At 46.8% G+C, this 18,767-nt stretch overlaps 1 protein-coding gene across 4 annotated transcripts in view; it reads left to right on the top strand.

Annotated features, from left to right (window-relative positions):
* The window catches only part of RANBP10 (RAN binding protein 10), a 197,990-nt gene extending 186,097 nt beyond the window's left edge, over positions 1-11,893 (top strand). For 2 of the 4 annotated variants that reach the window (XM_025216789.1, XM_025216792.1), the window contains 6 exons: positions 1,918-2,066; positions 5,443-5,638; positions 7,196-7,320; positions 8,459-8,604; positions 9,032-9,143; positions 11,204-11,893. In XM_025216789.1, coding sequence (XP_025072574.1) covers positions 1,918-2,066; positions 5,443-5,638; positions 7,196-7,320; positions 8,459-8,604; positions 9,032-9,143; positions 11,204-11,334 — 859 coding nt within the window. In that variant the 3' untranslated portion in view covers positions 11,335-11,893. The remainder of the gene's footprint in view (positions 1-1,917; positions 2,067-5,442; positions 5,639-7,195; positions 7,321-8,458; positions 8,605-9,031; positions 9,144-11,203) is intronic. The other 2 variants (XM_025216790.1, XM_025216791.1) reach the window with 2 other exon arrangements.
* Positions 11,894-18,767: the final 6,874 nt, after the last annotated feature.

The raw sequence follows: 18,767 nt of genomic DNA, 5'->3' as shown, positions 1-18,767 counted from the left end.
GCCTAGAAAGGCAGGGCAGGCTGGAGGCTGTGCACTGTTGGCACTGGCATGTGGGATCCAGGCTGTTACGGGGGCGGGGGGGAGGGAAGGAAGGAAGGGGTGCTGACCGGCCCACAGCAGCTCCCCAGAACTCTTGATCCAGGGTATGTAACAAGCATACCTACCTCCTAATAGATCTGAATGGAGAATGGAACCTTCACTATCCTTCCCTTGTGGGTGTGTTTTTACAATTCCCATTTTGCAGTAGCACCTCAAGCATTTCTAGACCTGCTAGATCAGGCATGTCCAGCCTGAGGATAAGCTCCACACCACTCATCTGGCCCATTGGGCCAGGCTGGATTGGGCCCAGGGATGCCCTTCCCCTCCCCCTGCCCCAGCATACCTGATCCAGTGCTGCTTCAGCTGGTCTGGGACTCTTGCTGCATGTGGAATGGATCCCAGAGTGCTGTGTGGGGCACGGTATGGCCCATTCTGGCCTCTCCAGGATCCATGTCATGCATATCAGGAGTCCTAGACCAGCTGGAGTAGCCACTGGATCAGATATGCTGTGGGGACGGGAAGGTGTCCCTGGGCTCGATCTGGCCTGTAGACCAGCCCCATGCCACAAGCATGCTATGCTCTGTGTGGGTCTGATCAGACCCAAGGGTAGCACTGGGGGGCAGATGGTATGGCTCTTGGCTGGATCTAGCAAAACCAACATCCCCATTCTCCAAAACCCCAAAAAGAAGTCCATGTCATTCCACCCCTTCTCACTCCTGCCTTTAATTAAGGGGAGCATCTCCTCCAGCCAACACAGCCTCACTGCTCCCATAGGAGTAAAGTAACAACTTCCATCCCCCCACCTATAGTATGTCCAATCTACTCACAGCCCCCTACCTCACACAGAGGAATCCCCTTCTTCCATAACTGTCCCTCCCAAGCCCATACCTTCCTTTCTCATAGTGAGGTTGTAGCTGTCTCAAAACCCACTTAACCTCTCTCTTCCACTCCCCCCCACCAAGAAAGCATGTTATTCAAATTTAAAAAATAACAAGCAGTACAATACCCCCTTCCCCTTTCCTTATCTCCGTCCCTGTCAGAGTGCAATGCCAGAGGGTGCCCTTGAGTGTTGCCCTTCTGTAGTGCACTCTTCTGGGTAGGCTGCAATCCTTTTGAAGCCTTTAGAGCAACCCTTCTTCATCAGGACAGTGGAAATAAATCTGCCACCCTGGGGCTTAGAGAGAACACTTGAGAGGCAAGAAAGATCAGCTTTGCAGTACCATCCAGTTCCCCAGCTCCTTGGCTTGCAATCCTGTGAGAATTCCTTTGGGTTCCGATCAATCCAGACATTGATGCATTTGGTTAACCTGCAGGAATATTATTTGAGCAGTTCAGGCTTCCTTGCCATAGAAGCAAAATGCCATGTTTGCTCATACTGTTCTAAATTAATGAAGCTTTTCATCACCTAGAGCCTGTGGTATCTTGTGCTTTCATAGCCAGCACTGTGGATCCTATAATATGGTCTTTTGCATTGTCTGGAAATGTGATTTGTGGCCTTGGCTGATCCAAGCTGAGGCTGCAGCATCTTGTCAATTGCATGTAGGACTTGCCTGATCACCTTAGAGGAGGTGGTAAACTACAGAATAGGTATCCACTGCTAAAATGACAATTTTTATGTATCATTACTTGTCCTTCCTTATGCAGGCCTCAATGCCAAGGAACATCTCTTTCTAGGCAGCAATATTTCAACTCCCTTCCTGCTTCAGCTTTGCCCAAATCTCAGCAAGAAGGTGTGAGGACTTGTGAAAGCTCTAGCTTTCTCAAGGATGTTTGATTCCAGTTTGCTTTTGCTCTAAGACTTCACATAGAGCAACAAACAAAGCATTAGTGCAGAAGCTTTACCCATCCCTTTCTCTTTCTTCCTCTCTATGAAATCAGGTGCCGGCAGTTTGTGGAGATGGTGAATGGAACAGACAGTGAAGTGCGTTGTTTCAGTGCCCGTAGCCCCAAATCCCAGGACAGTTACCCAGGGTCCCCCAGCCTAAGCCCTAGACATGGATCAAACAACTCGCATGCTCATAGCACTGGTAAGTGGCATCCTTTCTGCATCTCCACATTGAATGGAGCTGGTACTGGGGATGGGTCATTTTGCTCATTACAAACTGCTTTTTATATTTTACTCTTTGAAAAACATCTGTCCTTCCTACCACCAGCAGGGAGGATGTTCAATTATTGGAGGGTACTCTTTATGACAGATACGGCCTATAATTAACTTCTCATCAGTTATCTCTAACAGATAATGTGTTGTACAACAGATTTTTTCAGGATAATGTACTAGAGAGAAGTTAAAAAACCCCCAGCTGTATAGAGCATGATGGAGATTGATGGAAAGCTTCAGGGACAGAGCTGCCCTGGAAGCAGGACTCGGTAACTGGAGAGCCAGTGAAACAGTCATAGTTGTAGTCTCAAGCTTTGTGCTCCCAATGGAAAAAGCTTTAACTGAGGCTGTAGTGCTCTCCACCTGGCAATCTTAATTCCTCTGGCTGCAAGGCTCCTGCTGCTCCATGTGAAAAAGCTGCAAGTGTTAGATGGAAGAAGCCAGAGCATTGTTAAATATTTTTTTGCTTTTGGAAGACTGCTCCGTAGCCCTGCTCCCTTCAACCACTTCTCCAGCCCTGGGTTCTCAGTGCACATATTTACATATCGAAACAGGATGTTTCTCTAAAAATATGCTCTAGCTCAACCACAAGATGTGAGCATAGTAAAGAATGCCTCTCTAACTAGATGGTCAGCATCATCCCTTCTGGCAGTTGAACTGATGCATCCCTCCCTGTGGCAATGACTGTATTCAATTAGAAAATTTCTGCATCAAATACTTAATAAAAAGGGTGGAAAGAATTCACATGTACTGATCTCTGATTTGTGTCTGTGTCCAGTTCTCAGTGGACAGATGTCTAGATCTAATTTAGCACTGATTGGACTTCAGGAATAAGATACTAGTTATGTTCTAACAGGGCTGAGTTTTGTCATTAAAACTGCAATTTCTACTGTGTCTTTTGTTTTTTCTCTGTCTTGTTAGAGCTCCTCTGTTGTATTGATGTATATTGTGCTGGTTGCATTTTGTTTTTTCCTAGCATGGTATCTTCGTACCTGATTCATCATGGGTACTGTACAACAGCAACTGCCTTTGCCAGAGTGCAAGCCCCTCAATCCAGGAAGATCAGCCCAGGCCGCCATCAAAACATGTTCCTGTAGAGGTGCACCGATACATCAGTCCATATCATATCGGCACCAATAAAAGGAAAATTGACATTATCGGCAATCAGCATTTTTGGCTGATGTGGCCAATAATGTTGCTGATAAATGACGCCTGCATGCGTGCAGCCGCAGCATTCAAGCGGCCAGGAGTGCATCCCGGCAGCTTGGAGAGCAGTGTCCAGCCGGTAAGTCTGGGTCTGGGGAAGGGGTGTGGGGAGGGGCAGATAGAGGCCTCCATGGTGAGGGAGGGAGTGGGGCTGGGGCAGGCGCTGGTCAGCCGGGACAGGGCGCAGAACAGAGCCATGAGTGAGCAGCTCATCCAGGGAGGGGAGGAAGGGGAGGGTGTCCTTCTGCTGTGCACACCTCCAGGGGAGACATGGGGGGAATGTGCTCCCCGGTTCTGTGTGTGGGGCTAGGGTGGGCTGCTGCTGTGGGCTGGGGCCAGGGGCTGTGTCGGGCTCTTCCCAGCAAGGGGTTGGGCCAGGGCTGCACCCAGGGCAGGCAGCAGCACTGGGAGGGGGGCTACAGGGTGGGCTACAGCCACCCCAAAATTCACCGTAGCCTCCCCTCCCAGCACTGCCGCCCATCCTGAGCGCAGCCTGGCCCAACGCCACCCCCCCCCCCCGCGGGGAGGAGCCAGGCCCAGCCTCTGGCTTCAGCCTACAGTGGCAGCCTGCCTTTGCCCCCCACACAGATCTGTGGGCCACATGCTTCCCATGCCTCCCTTGGGGATGTGCACAGCAGTGGGAGCGGCCCCCTCCCCCCCAGCCCTGCTCCCCTCCCCGGACGAGCCCCTCACAGCTCTGTCCTGCACCCAGGTGGGCTGCTGCTGTGGGCTGGGGCCAGGGGCTGTGTCGGGCTCTTCCCAGCAAGGGGTTGGGCCAGGGCTGCACCCAGGGCAGGCAGCAGCACTGGGAGGGGGGCTACAGGGTGGGCTACAGCCACCCCAAAATTCACCGTAGCCTCCCCTCCCAGCACTGCCGCCCATCCTGAGCGCAGCCTGGCCCAACGCCACCCACCCCACCCTCCGCTGGGAAGAGCCCAGCACAGCCTCTGGCTTCAGCCTACCCTCACCATGGGGGCCTGGATCTGCCTCCCCTGTGACCCTCCCCACCCCCCACCCCACCTTCCCCCTAACACTCACCAGCTGGACGCTGCTCTCCAAGCTGCCAGACTGCATATAGGCAATTGGATTGGTATCAGCCAATATGGCTCATTAATAATCAGTCATCGGTATCAGCCCAAAAAATCTTTATCGGTGCACCACTACTTTCCTGGGGGGCCTGGATCTGCCTCCCCTGTGACCCTCCCCACCCCCCACCCCACCTTCCCCCTAACACTCACCAGCTGGACGCTGCTCTCCAAGCTGCCAGACTGCATATAGGCAATTGGATTGGTATCAGCCAATATGGCTCATTAATAATCAGTCATCGGTATCAGCCCAAAAAATCTTTATCGGTGCACCACTACTTTCCTGCACCCACATACTCAGATCTTCTTGATTTCATTCACTTTCAAAATGACATTGTCCTCATCTGTGTAGGCTTCAGAAAGCTGAATGTTTTACTGCAGTACACTGTCTTTTCTTGAGCTTGTTTATGTTTTAATGTGGCATTAGCAATAGCCACATGAAGCAGTGCATTTATATTCTTCACTTACGTGTATGTGATATGTAATACAGATTTCTTTGAAAATGCTAATGCCCACATACCTAGTTAGTGACAAGCTGATGATTTTGAGTACATAACCAGTGTTATCCCCTTTTGTATGTGGCATGTGATTATATAGTTTTGGGGTTGGTTCTCCTTTCACTTATGTCTATTGAGTAGGAATTCTTTTAATTTTATGGTAACCATCATTAAATTATAATGCTGTTGACTGTTTCATCACGAGATGAAATTTGATGCAGTTTGAGGAAAATTTGTTACCATTCCTTGTGCTCACTTACTTTTCGCAGCTGTTGAATTTTGATTGAGTTCTCTCCTGTACGTTGCTTGTACACTTTTTTTTTCTGCAGGGATGAGTAAGAATTCCAGTCTCTAAGAAAAACAAGTTGTTTGTGATGTCTTGTGTGCCCAACACTTTGTCCCATTGGTTCCTTTAGTGTCTGAGTTCATTTATGCTGATCCTTATGTACAGCCTGTGGTCTTGTTTCAGATTAGAGCTGCCTAGGCCATCCCCTTTGATACTTGTTTCTTTTTTCAGGAGCAGACAGTCCAAGCTGTAGCAATGGAGTCATGTCCACCAAAAGCAAACAGAGCCATAGTAAATACCCAGCCCTGAGTTCATCATCTTCCTCCTCCTCCTCATCCTCTCCTTCATCTGTGAACTACTCTGAGTCAAATTCAACAGATTCCACCAAATCCCAGCAGCACAGTAGTACGAGTAACCAAGAGACCAGGTATTCCTCTTTAAGATGCCTGAGGACGACCAGATAATGGGAGTAGACCTAGTCCTTCTCTGTGTGTTCCTTCCATTGCCGGGGCTACTGGTAGCAGCTACAGGAATTAATGCTGAGCAGCAAATGGCTACTTCAATTCCATACCCCTGCCAAAACCAGGATTTTCTGCCCCCCACTTCCATTCATTGGGTTAAACACTGGGGATAGGGATAGACTTAAGTTAAATGCTCCCCAAATACCTCTGCGGCCGATACTCTGCCACTCCAATGTTTTCACTGCCTGGGAAATGATTTACAAGGGAGAAGCCAATCTAACTCTGCTTCTTTTGCTGCTCTCTCAGCCAAAGTAATTGCTGTTGGACACCACATAATCACTTACTCTCCAGGAAGCTGTGTGTTCCCCCCATGAAATGAGCTGGAGTCTGGATGCACTAGGAGTTTCTCCAGGGCCTCCTATTTTTGTGGCTGAGTCATTTCCCTTTTACGTGAGATTACATTCCAGGGCTGGGTGTTCATTCTGTGGGTGAGTTAACAGCAGTTTGTTATGTGCCCATGCCAACCAATAAGAAAGGCTTTGTGAATTTTGGACATCCATTCACCATTGAGTCATAGGGAGTTTTAGGACACCCAGGGATTCTGAGCCTCGACAGTTGTGCCTCCTTTATACTATGGGATTTAAAATGCACTAATGAAGGGTGAGAATCCAGTTCCCTCTGGGTGGCTATTGCAAAGTGTCTGGGGCAATGCTGGAACAGAGGAGATCTTGATTAGCGGGGGCCTCAGTCACTGCGAGCTAACACTGCTCACTAGTAGCATGCTAAATAAATACAATTGCCAGGAAACCTTGCTACCAGCTCTGCCGTGACTGCCACAGAATCAAACTGCATGTAACTATAAGCAGGGAATGCCATGCAGGAGTCCTACAAATCCTCTTCAGAAATGCTTGGCACTGCTAAATTCATGCCAAAGGAGATGGCTCTTAGTCTTAAGCTTCAGATCCAAAAGGCCAATTGTCTTTGAAACCTTGAGGTCAAACTGTAGCAAAATCATCTCACCATTTTAGCTTTCTGTGCTAGACAAATCCAGATCTTAGCAGTTTGCTGTGTTGAGGTAAAAATAAAGAAATTCATAATATCCCTGTCTGTTATGTCTTAATATTAGAAGATTTGGGGTGAAGAAAATTTTGTAGTACACAATTTTGTCTCGCTGTCCTTATCTAAAAATTCCCCTTTGTGCAGTGTGTTTTGCTGCTCGCACCCCAAGGATAGCTGCTTTTTTTAAAGTGGTATCTTTGGAAGTTCTTTGCACCTTCTGTCTTGAAGGATCCCATCAGGTTGGGAACTTGCTTGACAGATTGCAGTTCTCAGTGTTCTGAAACTTGGTTTTCTTGGACTCGGATCAGTTGTCTCATCTTCTGTGGACTACTAGATTCTGCTAGATACTGTGGGTATCTAGCTCTGAACCCTAATTGCGCAGCCACTAGGTATACACTGTCTTGGGAATATTTCCACTCTTTATCACTGTTTTATCTGGCCTTTCTTTCTCTTTTTCACTCTAGTGACAGTGAGATGGAGATGGAAGCTGAACATTACCCTAATGGAGTCCTTGAAAACTCATCCACCAGAATAATGAACGGCACCTACAAACATGAAGAGATCCTACAGACTGATGAGTCCAGCATGGGTAGGTTCCTGCTACCACATAAAAATTATGAACAGAAAAAGGAGCTAACATTTATAGCACTTTCCCTTTGGGGGTGGGGGGGCTTATTCTGAAATCTGTGCTTCAGCCTATGGCGTGAATGAGTGTTAGGTTCCCTAGTATGGAGGGAAAAATTGACCCATCTGGGTATTTAGCATGAACCCAGGCCTTTTCTGGGGCCATTTGGAGCCAAGTGCCTGGTGCTGTGCAGCTTATTCACTATTTTGGTGCACTGTTTGGCTTTGGAGAAAGGTCTCTCTAGAGTGGACTCAAGTAGGTCTAATTTTTCAATGCACAAGTGAATTACAGACAAAGCTGATTTCTATTAAAAATTATCTTATACCACATGGGTCTTGCTGCTTGAGGAACTGCAAGGGAGCAGAGGGCAGTAGAGTGGAGATACCAGGCTAAAGAGCTTTGTTCAAATCCAGCTAAGAACTGTCCTGACCATTACCACAATCTGATCAAATGAGTTGGGGTAATGAGGGGTCTTTCTATTTCCTGGGTGTTGACATAACAAAAACACATTTGTTTTCCTTTTGGCAACCTCGGCCAAGGGGAGCAAGGAGTGAAAGGATGGAAGGACAGTTGTACTCTGGACTGTAGGAATCCATCCAGATCAGGCCACATCATATGGAGAGGCTCAGTTCTGGCACTGCCATGGCCCATGCAGTAACTGTTCTGCATGTAAAAGGCTTCAGTGCTTGAGGTTGTCCTTTGTATGTCTCTGACATGGAACGGGTGATAAGACTGCAAATAACATTCCAAACTCCTGTGACTGAATCAGCAAACTTGCTTCTAGAAGTTTCCTGTTAAACCCAGTGTACATGGTCGCTAAGTACAGGCAGCCTTTACTGTATTGTGTCTGTACCATACCACGCAAGCACCCCCTGCTGTCAGACAGCTTAGCTTCCCAGATCAGAAGTCCACTCTGTGAGACAGTCCTTCAAATAAGGATCCTGCCCATTTTCTGTAGAGTGAGGGGCATCTGGTTGTCCCTCCCCTTGCTCAGAATTAGGAAGTTGGGGAATGGCTGGGTGCTGGGATTCCCCTGTTTGTAGTGGAGCAGGTGGCAATAGGGAATGCTGCCCAGCAGTTATTTCTCTGGCCCTTGTTTTAGAAGATGGCTGCCCCCAGAGGCAGCTCTGTGGAGGGAACCATGCTGCCACAGAGAGAATGATCCAGTTTGGGCGGGAGCTGCAGACCCTGAGTGAGCAGCTATGCAGAGAATATGGGAAGAACACGACGCACAAAAAGATGCTTCAGGTAAGGCTGGACCTCGTGTATGCTCACAGCAGAATTAGCATCTAGCAGCAGAGCTGTAACTTCACATGCAGAATCCAAGGAGGCTGAGGGGCAGAGGTCTGCACAGGGGACAATAGCGATGTGATCAGCAAATGAAATTCATTTAACCTGCCCTGTCTGTGTCTAGCCCTCAACAGAGAAAAGATGGGGGGTTGCAGTTCCTGCCTGCCCTCTCAGGGTAGCTACCTGCTCCAAGTGATGCTCTGCATTCCCTCCACTGTTGGCTGCCTGCCCAGGTGTGAGCAGTGTCCTTTCTTATCTAGATACCTACTACCTACTGATTTTGCAGAGATGCCTTGATTGCCAGTTTACTAGCAGCCCTCCCCACTTTCCTGTCTATTTGCAGGCCTGCTCACCTTACTACTGGTGCCTCTGTTCTTTCCCCCAGGATGCTTTTAGCTTGTTAGCGTACTCTGACCCTTGGAACTGTCCTGTTGGTCAACAGTTGGATCCGATCCAGAGGGAACCTGTGTGTGCTGCACTCAATAGTGCTATATTGGGTAAGGCAGGGGCTAGATAACTGTGTGACATAGTACCATGTCTATCTTGCTTATAGGAATGGATCAGAGGGATTAAGGGTGGTGACAATGACAGCTTAAGGATGACCTAAGTAAGGGGTGAGGACAGGGGAAGGAGAAGGAGGGAGACCAGATAGCCCAGCCTGCAGCCCTGCAAGTAGTCCTGGTGTTTTAGCACCTATAGGATTGCAGGTATCTACCAGGAACATCTTCTCAGTCTCTGATAGGGAAGGTGTGTTATGGTGTCACATCACTGGGATTCACATCCTCTGCAAAGTAGGTTACAGTGGGTTGTATCATGGTATGAGAGTCTCCAGTCCATAGATGGCTGCAAGAAGGACTGGAAAGCAGGGAGGCAGAATTGTAATTGCTGTTGACTTTTCACTGACCATTGGGACCTTCAGCTGTTTAAATGAGAGCTCTAAGAACATTGCCTCTGCATTCTCCCACGTGTGAAGGTGGAGCCTCACAGAGCCTTATAAGCTTTCTGGAAAGCTGTGTCCTCAGGTGTACAGAATAAATGGAGCCAAAGTTATGAAAGGGCCATCTGGCCCCATCCACTGCTTCTTGTTCCTTTCCATGCTTAGCTACGTGGAGGGGGTTTTGCTCTGTGTTTAGGTGCTGTAATAAGCATTTTCTGTAGCCAGTTTGCTTTCTTCTCACTAGCCTCTTTTGCCATTTGTACATCTGTGCATTTCAGCCACTTGCCCCAATTTTCAGCCCTGAGTTTGTGCAGTTTCTATCTGGTCCGTTTGTGTCTCCAGACAGATGCCCACAGCTGCTTCTTTATTTGCCTCCTGGATTTTCTCCAGCAGATGCAGGCATCTCCAGCCTCAGGGCAGAGGCTTTTCACTCCAGAATCCCCTGAGGGAAGCCAGTCCAGAAAAAGCAAGTTTTGGACACCCATAGTGTGTAGTTGCCACAGGGCAGAGACCTTTCAGAAGGGAACTGGCCAGTTCCAGAAACACATTAGTGCAGAAACCTTTGCTACTGAGCTTGCCACTAAGCAACATAAGGCCCATGTAGGAAGAGATAGCTTGGAACTAGCTCTTCTCTGATAGAGCAGGACAGGACATGTATGGCACCAGGGATGCTAAGAATTAGAGCAGTGATTTTCAACCTTTTTAAATTGAAGGCACCCCTCAGAAAATGCCTACTCTTAGCTCTCACTCATTTTTTGAATACAGAAAAATAATAGAGGAATTCTTGTGTTGCAAAGAACTAAGAAAGATCACAAGAGGCCAGAGTGTTTTTTACACCATGGATTCCTATTTGAAGTCTCTGGTTTATCTTGTAAAGCACTTGTGGGTGTTTGCACCCCTAATAGTGCTAATTTTACTCAGTACCCCTAGATAAATTCATGAATGATAGATCAGTTAATAGCTATTGAACAGAACAGTTGGAGGCGTTTCCTCTGGCATCTCTTAACTTATAATGGTGGATGGCAGGGAGGGTATCGAATATGTATTGGTATAGGTATAGGGAGGGTATTGAATAGGTCACTCTAGATTTGTCTGGTTCAGTGCTCTCTCTGTAGTCTATAGCATCCACTTCTGCCACTGTTGAAGACAGGGTACTGGTCTGACCCAGTATGGCACTTCTTTTGGTTTTATTCCCCACCCACCTTCCCGTTCTTCTCCCAGTTCTTCTTTCTTGCATACCCAGGATTCAGTGGTAGGCAAGAATGCAGCACAGCCTTTTTCTTGCTTTGGCTCAACATTTGGCACCACAATGGGGCACTCACATGGCCCTGAGCAGTGCCACTTTTCAGAGGCTCCTGAAGCTCTGTGGTGCCAGGAAGAGCATCTGGATGGGTGGGTATGTGTGGGTGTGTGAGCCTGTGCAGAGGCAAAACTGTTGCACAAGCAGCCTTCTGAGTGGTGAGTAATTTTTTTCTCAAGACAGCATGCTGCCTCTTGGCACTGTTTGCAGCATGTAGGTGAGGGGCTGAGAGGTCGCGAGTGTAGCTCACTGTAGGGGCAAGGCCCATGCATTGCTGCAGTACGTCCATTCTAAAGTGATATTTTCTTTCTTCCCCACAGAATCTCAGAACCTGCCAAAGCAGCCCCCCCTGATGCTTGCCCTGGGCCAGGCCTCAGAGTGCTTGCGGCTCATGGCTCGTGTGGGCTTGGGTTCCTGCTCCTTTGCCAGAGTGGACGACTATTTGCACTAGCCACCAGAGTGAGATGGAGTGATGTCCTCCAGTGCTGCCCTTCACCCTCCATTGCCGCCACCAACACCACCTCTTCCCTAGCCTGACCTCCCTGCTGCCCAGTGAAAGGACAAAATGCTGGTTGAGTTAGTCCCTCATCACCAGTGGTCCCTCAGCGCACAGCAGTTTCCAGCCCCAGAAGTGGCTGGCAGACCTCTCCCATCTCCCCTGTCACTGTGGCTGCAGCAGCACTCAGTATTTGCTGGTTAATCTAATGTAGCGCCTTCCGATTTAGGTTTTTATCTTTATTTTTTTTCTGACTGAGCCACCAGTATTTATATCTGGAGAGTATGTACTGAGCTGGTTTCTGCTAATTTAGTGATAAAGCTCATCCAAGTTGGTGACAGCTTGTTGTTTTCTTAAGAACTGCATCTCCATCTCCACCCTTGCCCACCCACCACTGCACGCACACACACAATATTTATCCCATTCTGGTTATCTGAGCTCTTCCCCAAGAACAGTTTAGTGTTTTTATTTAAATCCCACTCATTAAAATGGTCTCTTCCACCTTGGCAAAAAAGTTGTTCATGTATTTATTCTCCACAGTCCAACACCACTTGTGCCCTTCCTACCCACCCCTTCCTGCAGTTATTTTTAGGCTCTCTCCTGCCAGGTACTCAAAATGGGAAGTGATTCTTTTTCCAAGAACTGCTTCATCACTTAAGCATGTTTGTCCTGGTATTGGGAAAAGTGAGAGGAAGGGATACCTCTACCTTGTTCTTGGCAGTTGCACTAAAAAGTCCAAACACCAGAAGGATACAGATCAAAGGCACAGGGCTTTGTGTTCAGTTACAAACCCCTCTTTTCTGCAAGCTAGGCCCCCTTTCCATAATAAGGCTAGGGGCTGAAATGCTGCCTTAGTTAGAACTGTCTGCCAGGAATCTTCATGGTCACATATGAAATACATCCACAGGGCTCTTCCTAAAGTGCAAAAGCTTGGTGGAAGAGCTGTACTTGAGACAGCAGCTGTCCTGTTTCTATTCCTGCATCTTGCAAACGTTTTTAATTTTATAGGATCAGGCTATGTACAGCATCCTTTTAATGCAGATTTTTATGTAAATAGGGGCCAAACCATTATATTACATTAAAGGCAGCAGGTATGTTTTCTGGAGGCTTACTAAAAAGTGTTTTGAGTTTGGAAACAAAGCAAGCCCCAAATAGCTATGACTGCTTAACCCCAAACAAGAATTGATGCTTCAGTTCTATAATATGCTTCAATTCTGTGGAGGCAAGGATTTCTTAGAGTGATAACTTTTACTGGACTAACTGCATAGTCAAACTTTAAAATACAAGATGTTCTTCATAAGCTAGAGAACTGTCTGATGAAGAATGTCTTGAATTTGAAAGCTTGTCTAAGTCTAGCCCAGCTATGCAGTTGGTTCCATAAAGGATATCACCCTACAAAAGCCTTGGCTCACATAATTCCTGGACCATCACAATTACAATGCAACTCTAACACTATCAATACTGTGGGCTCATGAAAGTGCTGCCAGGCATTTTGGATTACAAGCGCTCACTGGTTATAGTGTTTAGAGCAGTGTGTGTGGCTATGTGACTAATGATACATGACAGGGCTTTATGCATTTCATGTTACAGCCACATGCCATTGTTCACACATAAGATGATACAATATGATTGCAGGTAAAAAACAGTACACCTGATCTGACTGAATCCCAGTAGAACTTTGGTTGTAAGATTGGAGTTGTTGCAGAAGTGCCAATGCTGCATGTACCTCTGTTTCTTTTTTTTTTAAATGTAAATCACTTATTTAGAAGGACTAATGAGAAATTGAAAGTGCATGTATTACGATTCACTTGCACATACTTGGTGTAAGGTGTAGGGCCCTGATGCTTACAATTTCACTTGACCCATCCTTTCAGCTCAAATAGCAAGGGAGTGTATATACCACATGAAGGAAGGACTGGCTAGTATCTGTTAGCGCCTGTCTCTCTACATGTCGAGTGTTAGCTATGTTGGTTTGGAGGGAACCTCCTCACTGAGCTAAGCACCATGAGCAGAGGACTGAAGCTGTAACAGGTGACTCTAGGGCAGGGGTGGTCAATTATTTCAGGCAGGGGGCCACTTACTGAGTTTCAGCAAGCCATCGAGGGCCACGTGACAGGCAGCCCAGGGCAGATTAATATTAATTTTCTAAATTTTTTAGCGGCCCCACAGGCCGGATAGAATGGCCTGGTGGGCTGCATGCGGCCCACCCCTGCTCTAGGGCACCCCTCTGCTGAAGCCCAGCCCCCACAGTCAGAGCTGCATTTGCAGACTTGTCTGCCTGGTGTTGCACACATGCCATGCTGAAATGCTATGCCTATTCCACACACTAGCTCCTAAACGAAAAGTAGTGTGCTTGCATAAGTGAGGTGCTGCGTGCAAGCCAATAGGTTCTGCCTCTCAAGTAGAGCTTCTTGGCATGCACACGGTACTGCACTGACCTGGCTACACTTCTAGCATAGGAGTTTAGCAGCAGTTCATGTCTTAGCATTGTGCTGCTTTGCACTGCTTAGACATATCCAAGGAGTCCCTAGCAGCCCATGCTTGAGGCCAGACAGGGGACGGGTAGAGGGGCTTCCTGCACTGCAGAACATACCTGTCCATGGTTGTGGTGGAAGACAGAAGGCAAGCCTCCTCAGACAGCTGTTTGGTGGAGGCAGGGCAAGATATAAAGATCCCCTGCTAAGATGCAGCTGCCATTATTGTGTGATGTGAAACTGTAGCCTGTATGTAGATGGTGATTGCCACCTATTGGTGAAAGTGTAGAACTGAAAGTGTTCCTTGAGTAGGCAAAGGGACTAACTCGGGAGGAATCCTCCATTCTGGCGACTTTTCACCCGTCTGCTCCTGCCTGTATCATCCAGTAGAAGTACCTCTATGGATTTGCTGCATTAATATCTGCTGAAAGCAGGGTAATGTGATCTTGCATTCATAGTTGCTCTTCATTGTGAACCATCTGGTTTTCAGCCCTCATCAGGCTAGGCTTTGCTAATTTGGTGTTGATGGCCTAGGTCTATACTTAATAACTCACTGTATCCCTCAACCTTGAGTACTCTCCCAAGTGCTTGTCATCTCTTGTGTTTTCTTGGTTGCATGAAGCTATCCTAGCTTCAGCCTACTTAATACCACTACTACCTCCTTCTTTGCAGAATTTTCTTTGGGGTTGTACTTTTTGCTAGTACATGCAGTGGTAGTTCTTGCATCTTTTTAAGCAGAGCTGTTTCTTTCATATAGTGTATTAATGTGCCCATTGCTCTCTGTATTGGCCTTGCAGTATGGATCATTTTCTTTCTTGGCAAACATGTCTGAAAACTGCTTGCTTCATAACTCCACTAACTTTTCTAGAGCACAGGTAGGTGGCTTCTTGCTGGTGCCGGCCAGAGCTTGCAACCTGGGCATCCCTGAAGGTTAAAAGTCTCTGCCTCTTCGAATAACTAGCTGCTGGATTCCCAATCCATCTGCAGCAAAGGTAAGTTCAGGTGGTGCGGAAAGGATGGGCATGGCACAGCTCTGTGATGCCATTCCCCCATCAGACCTCTTCATGGGCCAGATCCGGCTGCAGCCTGTGGGCTGCCAGTCCCTGTTCTAGAGCAGTTTGTTTATCTTCAGTTTCCCCTTTGTTGTAATAAAGCATCTATGAAATGTTCTTGAGCCAAGGCATCTGGAAGTCCCTTTGAGACATCTGGCATTGTCCTATTAACTGCTATTTCGCTGCCTTCACCCAGTTCTCATAGGGAGTGTTCATGGTATGGAGCTTACCTTGGTGCTCAGTTCTGTTCTGGTTAATGAACACTGTTGCTCCTCTGATCTATTGTTTATTCTGTTTAACTTAAACTTGTTCAAAGAGTGCCAGGTTGATTTTTTTTTTTTTTCCTCCTGAGCTGACCCAGCTTTGAATTGGCCATGTAACCAGAGTGACTGCAGGTACTTCTTTCAAGTTCTTGCAACTAGAATCTTGCTTCTGGCTCCTTGGGTGAAAGGAATACTATCTTTTCTGCTATGACAACAGTTTTCCTAATGACTTGAGTTCTTCAGTTCTGTTCTTCAGTTTCTGGTTGCTTCTGTGCCTTTCCTAGCTCTTTTGGTTTGTGATGAGTTCTTGATAAGAGATCATTGGCCATTGGTTCTTCCCATTTCTTGGATATTGAATCATCATAATTTGCAGGAAAGGCTGTATTTTTTGCAGTGGGTTTTTTTGAGCTTGTTCTCATTATTCCCTGTGAGATCTTTCACAAAGTGTGGGGCTATCAGAGCTGCTCCTGTAACCTTCATGCTTTTGGGGAACCCAATACTAATACCAGATAGGAGGCAAGTGGTTGGACACTCATCAGGAGCCTGTTTTGGAGACATCTCAAGGACTGCAATCTGCAAAGTTGTAATGGTTGGTAGCCCCATAAGAGGATAGGAATTACCAGATCAGCCTAGTATCCTGCCTTTGTAAGTGTCCACGAGCTGGTAATTCAAAGAAAGGAAAAAAAAAAAAAGGCACATGGTATTTGCCTGATTGTGAAAACCCTCCCTGACTTGCACCACCCAGTTATAGCCTAAAGCATGAGACAGATTTCCTTGTGACATATGGAAGAAGAGATATCCAGTGAAGCTAATGGTGAGACTCATGTCTAAAGGTACCAAGGAAAATAGAAACTGAACTCCAGCCTGCATCCTCTTTTCCCTTGTGTCCTGAGCCCCAGTTGTTCATGCCTTCAGGAGTCTTAGACTTCTTTACCAATACTCTGGAGCTTACTTGAGTCTCCTGTTCCTTTTTTCCAATTACTTACCTTACAGATAACAGAAAATACAAATTTAATGTTTCATTTGCACATGTGAACCAACAGTCTAGTCAAATTACCATTCTCAGTTATCTTATTTCATTGTAACTATTGGCAGGCTAACAAAGAGCAGGAAAGCTGCTTTCGTTCTCCATTTTGCCCAGTGGCCGTTTGTTTCATCCCATCTGCCAAGCTTCAGCTGCAATATGGTGCCTACAGCCATCTACAATATGGAGATCACTGGCACAGCGGGGTGTTCCTGAGGGTGCAAGCCAACCCTGATTGTTTTCTCAGCATGTTTTAGAGTCCCATCCCTTTTTTCTATTGCAATTATAGCAAACATCAAACAACACTAGTCTGTCATTTAACTACACATGAAGACCATACTTTTCTATATTATTTCCTCACCGGGCCTTGATGACCTTCTATGGGTCATAAATGCCATGTGATTGGCACATTATGAAGTTACAAGTAGTCTGACATTTAAAAGCACAAGTATTATTGATTCTATTTAAATGTCTATTGTGATTGTGTAGATAACATGTTATCCATTCTCTCTCCCAGTCGCTTATCCCACCCTTTGCTAGAGCACTGTAGGTCTCCATTATGAACACTTTCAAATATACCTTAGATTATTATAAGAGCACCAAAGCTCTGTATAATCTACTGGATCCATCTCTAATTTTCGAGATATAACAACCGTTATTGAGCATTAAAAATTCACAGATAGCTTTGTCCTGCTGCTGCCTCTGTATGCTGTAAATTGTATTTGAAGTGTCCCATGATGGGCAAACAAGTTGCGAATATTCAGTGTAAGCATTGCTGCAGTCCTGCGAGCAGCTGAAATGAAACACAGACTCAAGCCAGATTTGTTTTTTTCTGTCAAAACTTCCACAAATGTATGGTGTTACTCTGTACAGAGACAATAATGTAGCCTATGTTCTGATCCTGAGCATTTGGAAGAGTGACTGTCAATCTGTGGGCTTGTTAGCTAAACGTGACTTCAAAGTGAGTTACATCATTAAACTTCTGTTGGTTTTCCCTTGTTCAAGGTTAGTGGCCTTCGTTTGATTTGATTTTCTTGACTTTGAAAAGGGAAGTAAGCCAAACCAAATGAAGGCCATTTTAATTCTGAACAAGAGTTTGAATGCAGTTGAATGGATCAGTTTTAAGAAGTTTTCGTGAGTGTCCCCATGCAGACAGGCCCTCAGGAGTGACTATGGAACGGGCCTTCCTGAGTCTCCCTTTGTTCCAGCAGGACAGTCAGGCACACTGTCCCCTGCACTTTTGTTTTCCCCCTTCTTGGAAAAAAAAAAAGAAAGAAAAAAAAAAAAAAAAGAAAAAGTCTGCTCCTGGCATGTTCCTTATGCGCTGCTCAATAAGAATCTGTGTTTCCCCACGTGGCAGCACAGGTAAGGAAACCTACTGCACATGGCTCGGGAGAATCCCAGGAGTAGAACAGCAGGGCTGCAGGTCAGGAGCAAAGGACAGTAGTAGCTGTGGGATAACAGGAAAGTGCTACCAAGCACAGCTGAAGAGCATTGCAGACAGCTCTGGCTGGCTGTGAGCTGATCCACTCATGTAACCACCAGCTTCCTCTGTGGGTTCTGTCCATGCCACAGACCAACTCAGCCCTGCTACACTAAAAATCAGGAGTAATGTAATTGTCTTGGATGCATGGCAGTAGTGTAAAATCACTGAGAGACCAGTCAGCCCTGTGGATCAAGCAAGCCAGGGGGAGAGGTGGGGGGTGTCCCCACAGCAGCCCCAGGTCTGGATCAGTTAGAGTTGTTGCTATCCACTTGGGAATCCAGCTTGACATTGAAAACAGCCAGGCAAGGGTTCTCCCAAGACTGTCTTGTCAGGATGGATATGGGCATGGCAAAATGGTTGGGGAAGGGAATTGCTTTGGCTGCACTTCCTGTCCCATTTCATAGGGGGTGCTGAAATAGCGTTGTGGCTGGCTTGTAGGGAGCACATGTTTATTCTTCCTCTCTCTCTAATTGCCAAAAGAGGATTTCTGGTTATTTTGTGCCTCATTATACTATTTCCAGCTCATTTAGAGTTTTCACTTCCTACCCTCACAATCACATAGCTATTCCCAAATGCTCAGTGTGCCTCCATCCAACTGTGGCTCCAGTTCATGTGCAAGGAGCTGCACATGCGGGGCATGGGGGACAGTGAGCTCCTCCACAAGCATCTTTGCCAGAGTAGTGATCCCACTAGCTTGCAGCACTCAGTGCGTAGAACTGTTTTACTGTACTACCTGCATGGTTGTTTCTACTGTTCTGACTGTCAAGGGGAGGCCTTGTCTTGGGTGACACCTGTGGTTGTTCTGGTTACTCTAAGGCTTTGCTTAAATGAGGTTTAGCTAATTGTTGTTACACAAGTGTGAATAGAGAAGAGTATGTCAACCCAAATGTGGTCTGGTGACACATCACAAAATAGCCAGTGTGCTGGTGAGACCAGGCCAGGGAAAGAAAGGCCTTTTGCTGTGTGATTGTACTGCGTCCAGTACTGGGTGCTGCACTTCAAAAGGGATGTGGCCAGCCTGGAGAGAGTTCAGAGGAGGGCCACCCGCTTGGTGAGAGGGCAGCAGGACAGGCCCTACGAGGAGAGACT

The sequence above is a fragment of the Alligator sinensis genome, unplaced genomic scaffold, assembly GCF_000455745.1.
Source record: "Alligator sinensis unplaced genomic scaffold, ASM45574v1 scaffold1317_1, whole genome shotgun sequence".
NCBI lineage: Eukaryota > Metazoa > Chordata > Crocodylia > Alligatoridae > Alligator > Alligator sinensis.
This window is presented reverse-complemented; position numbering and strand designations above follow the sequence as displayed.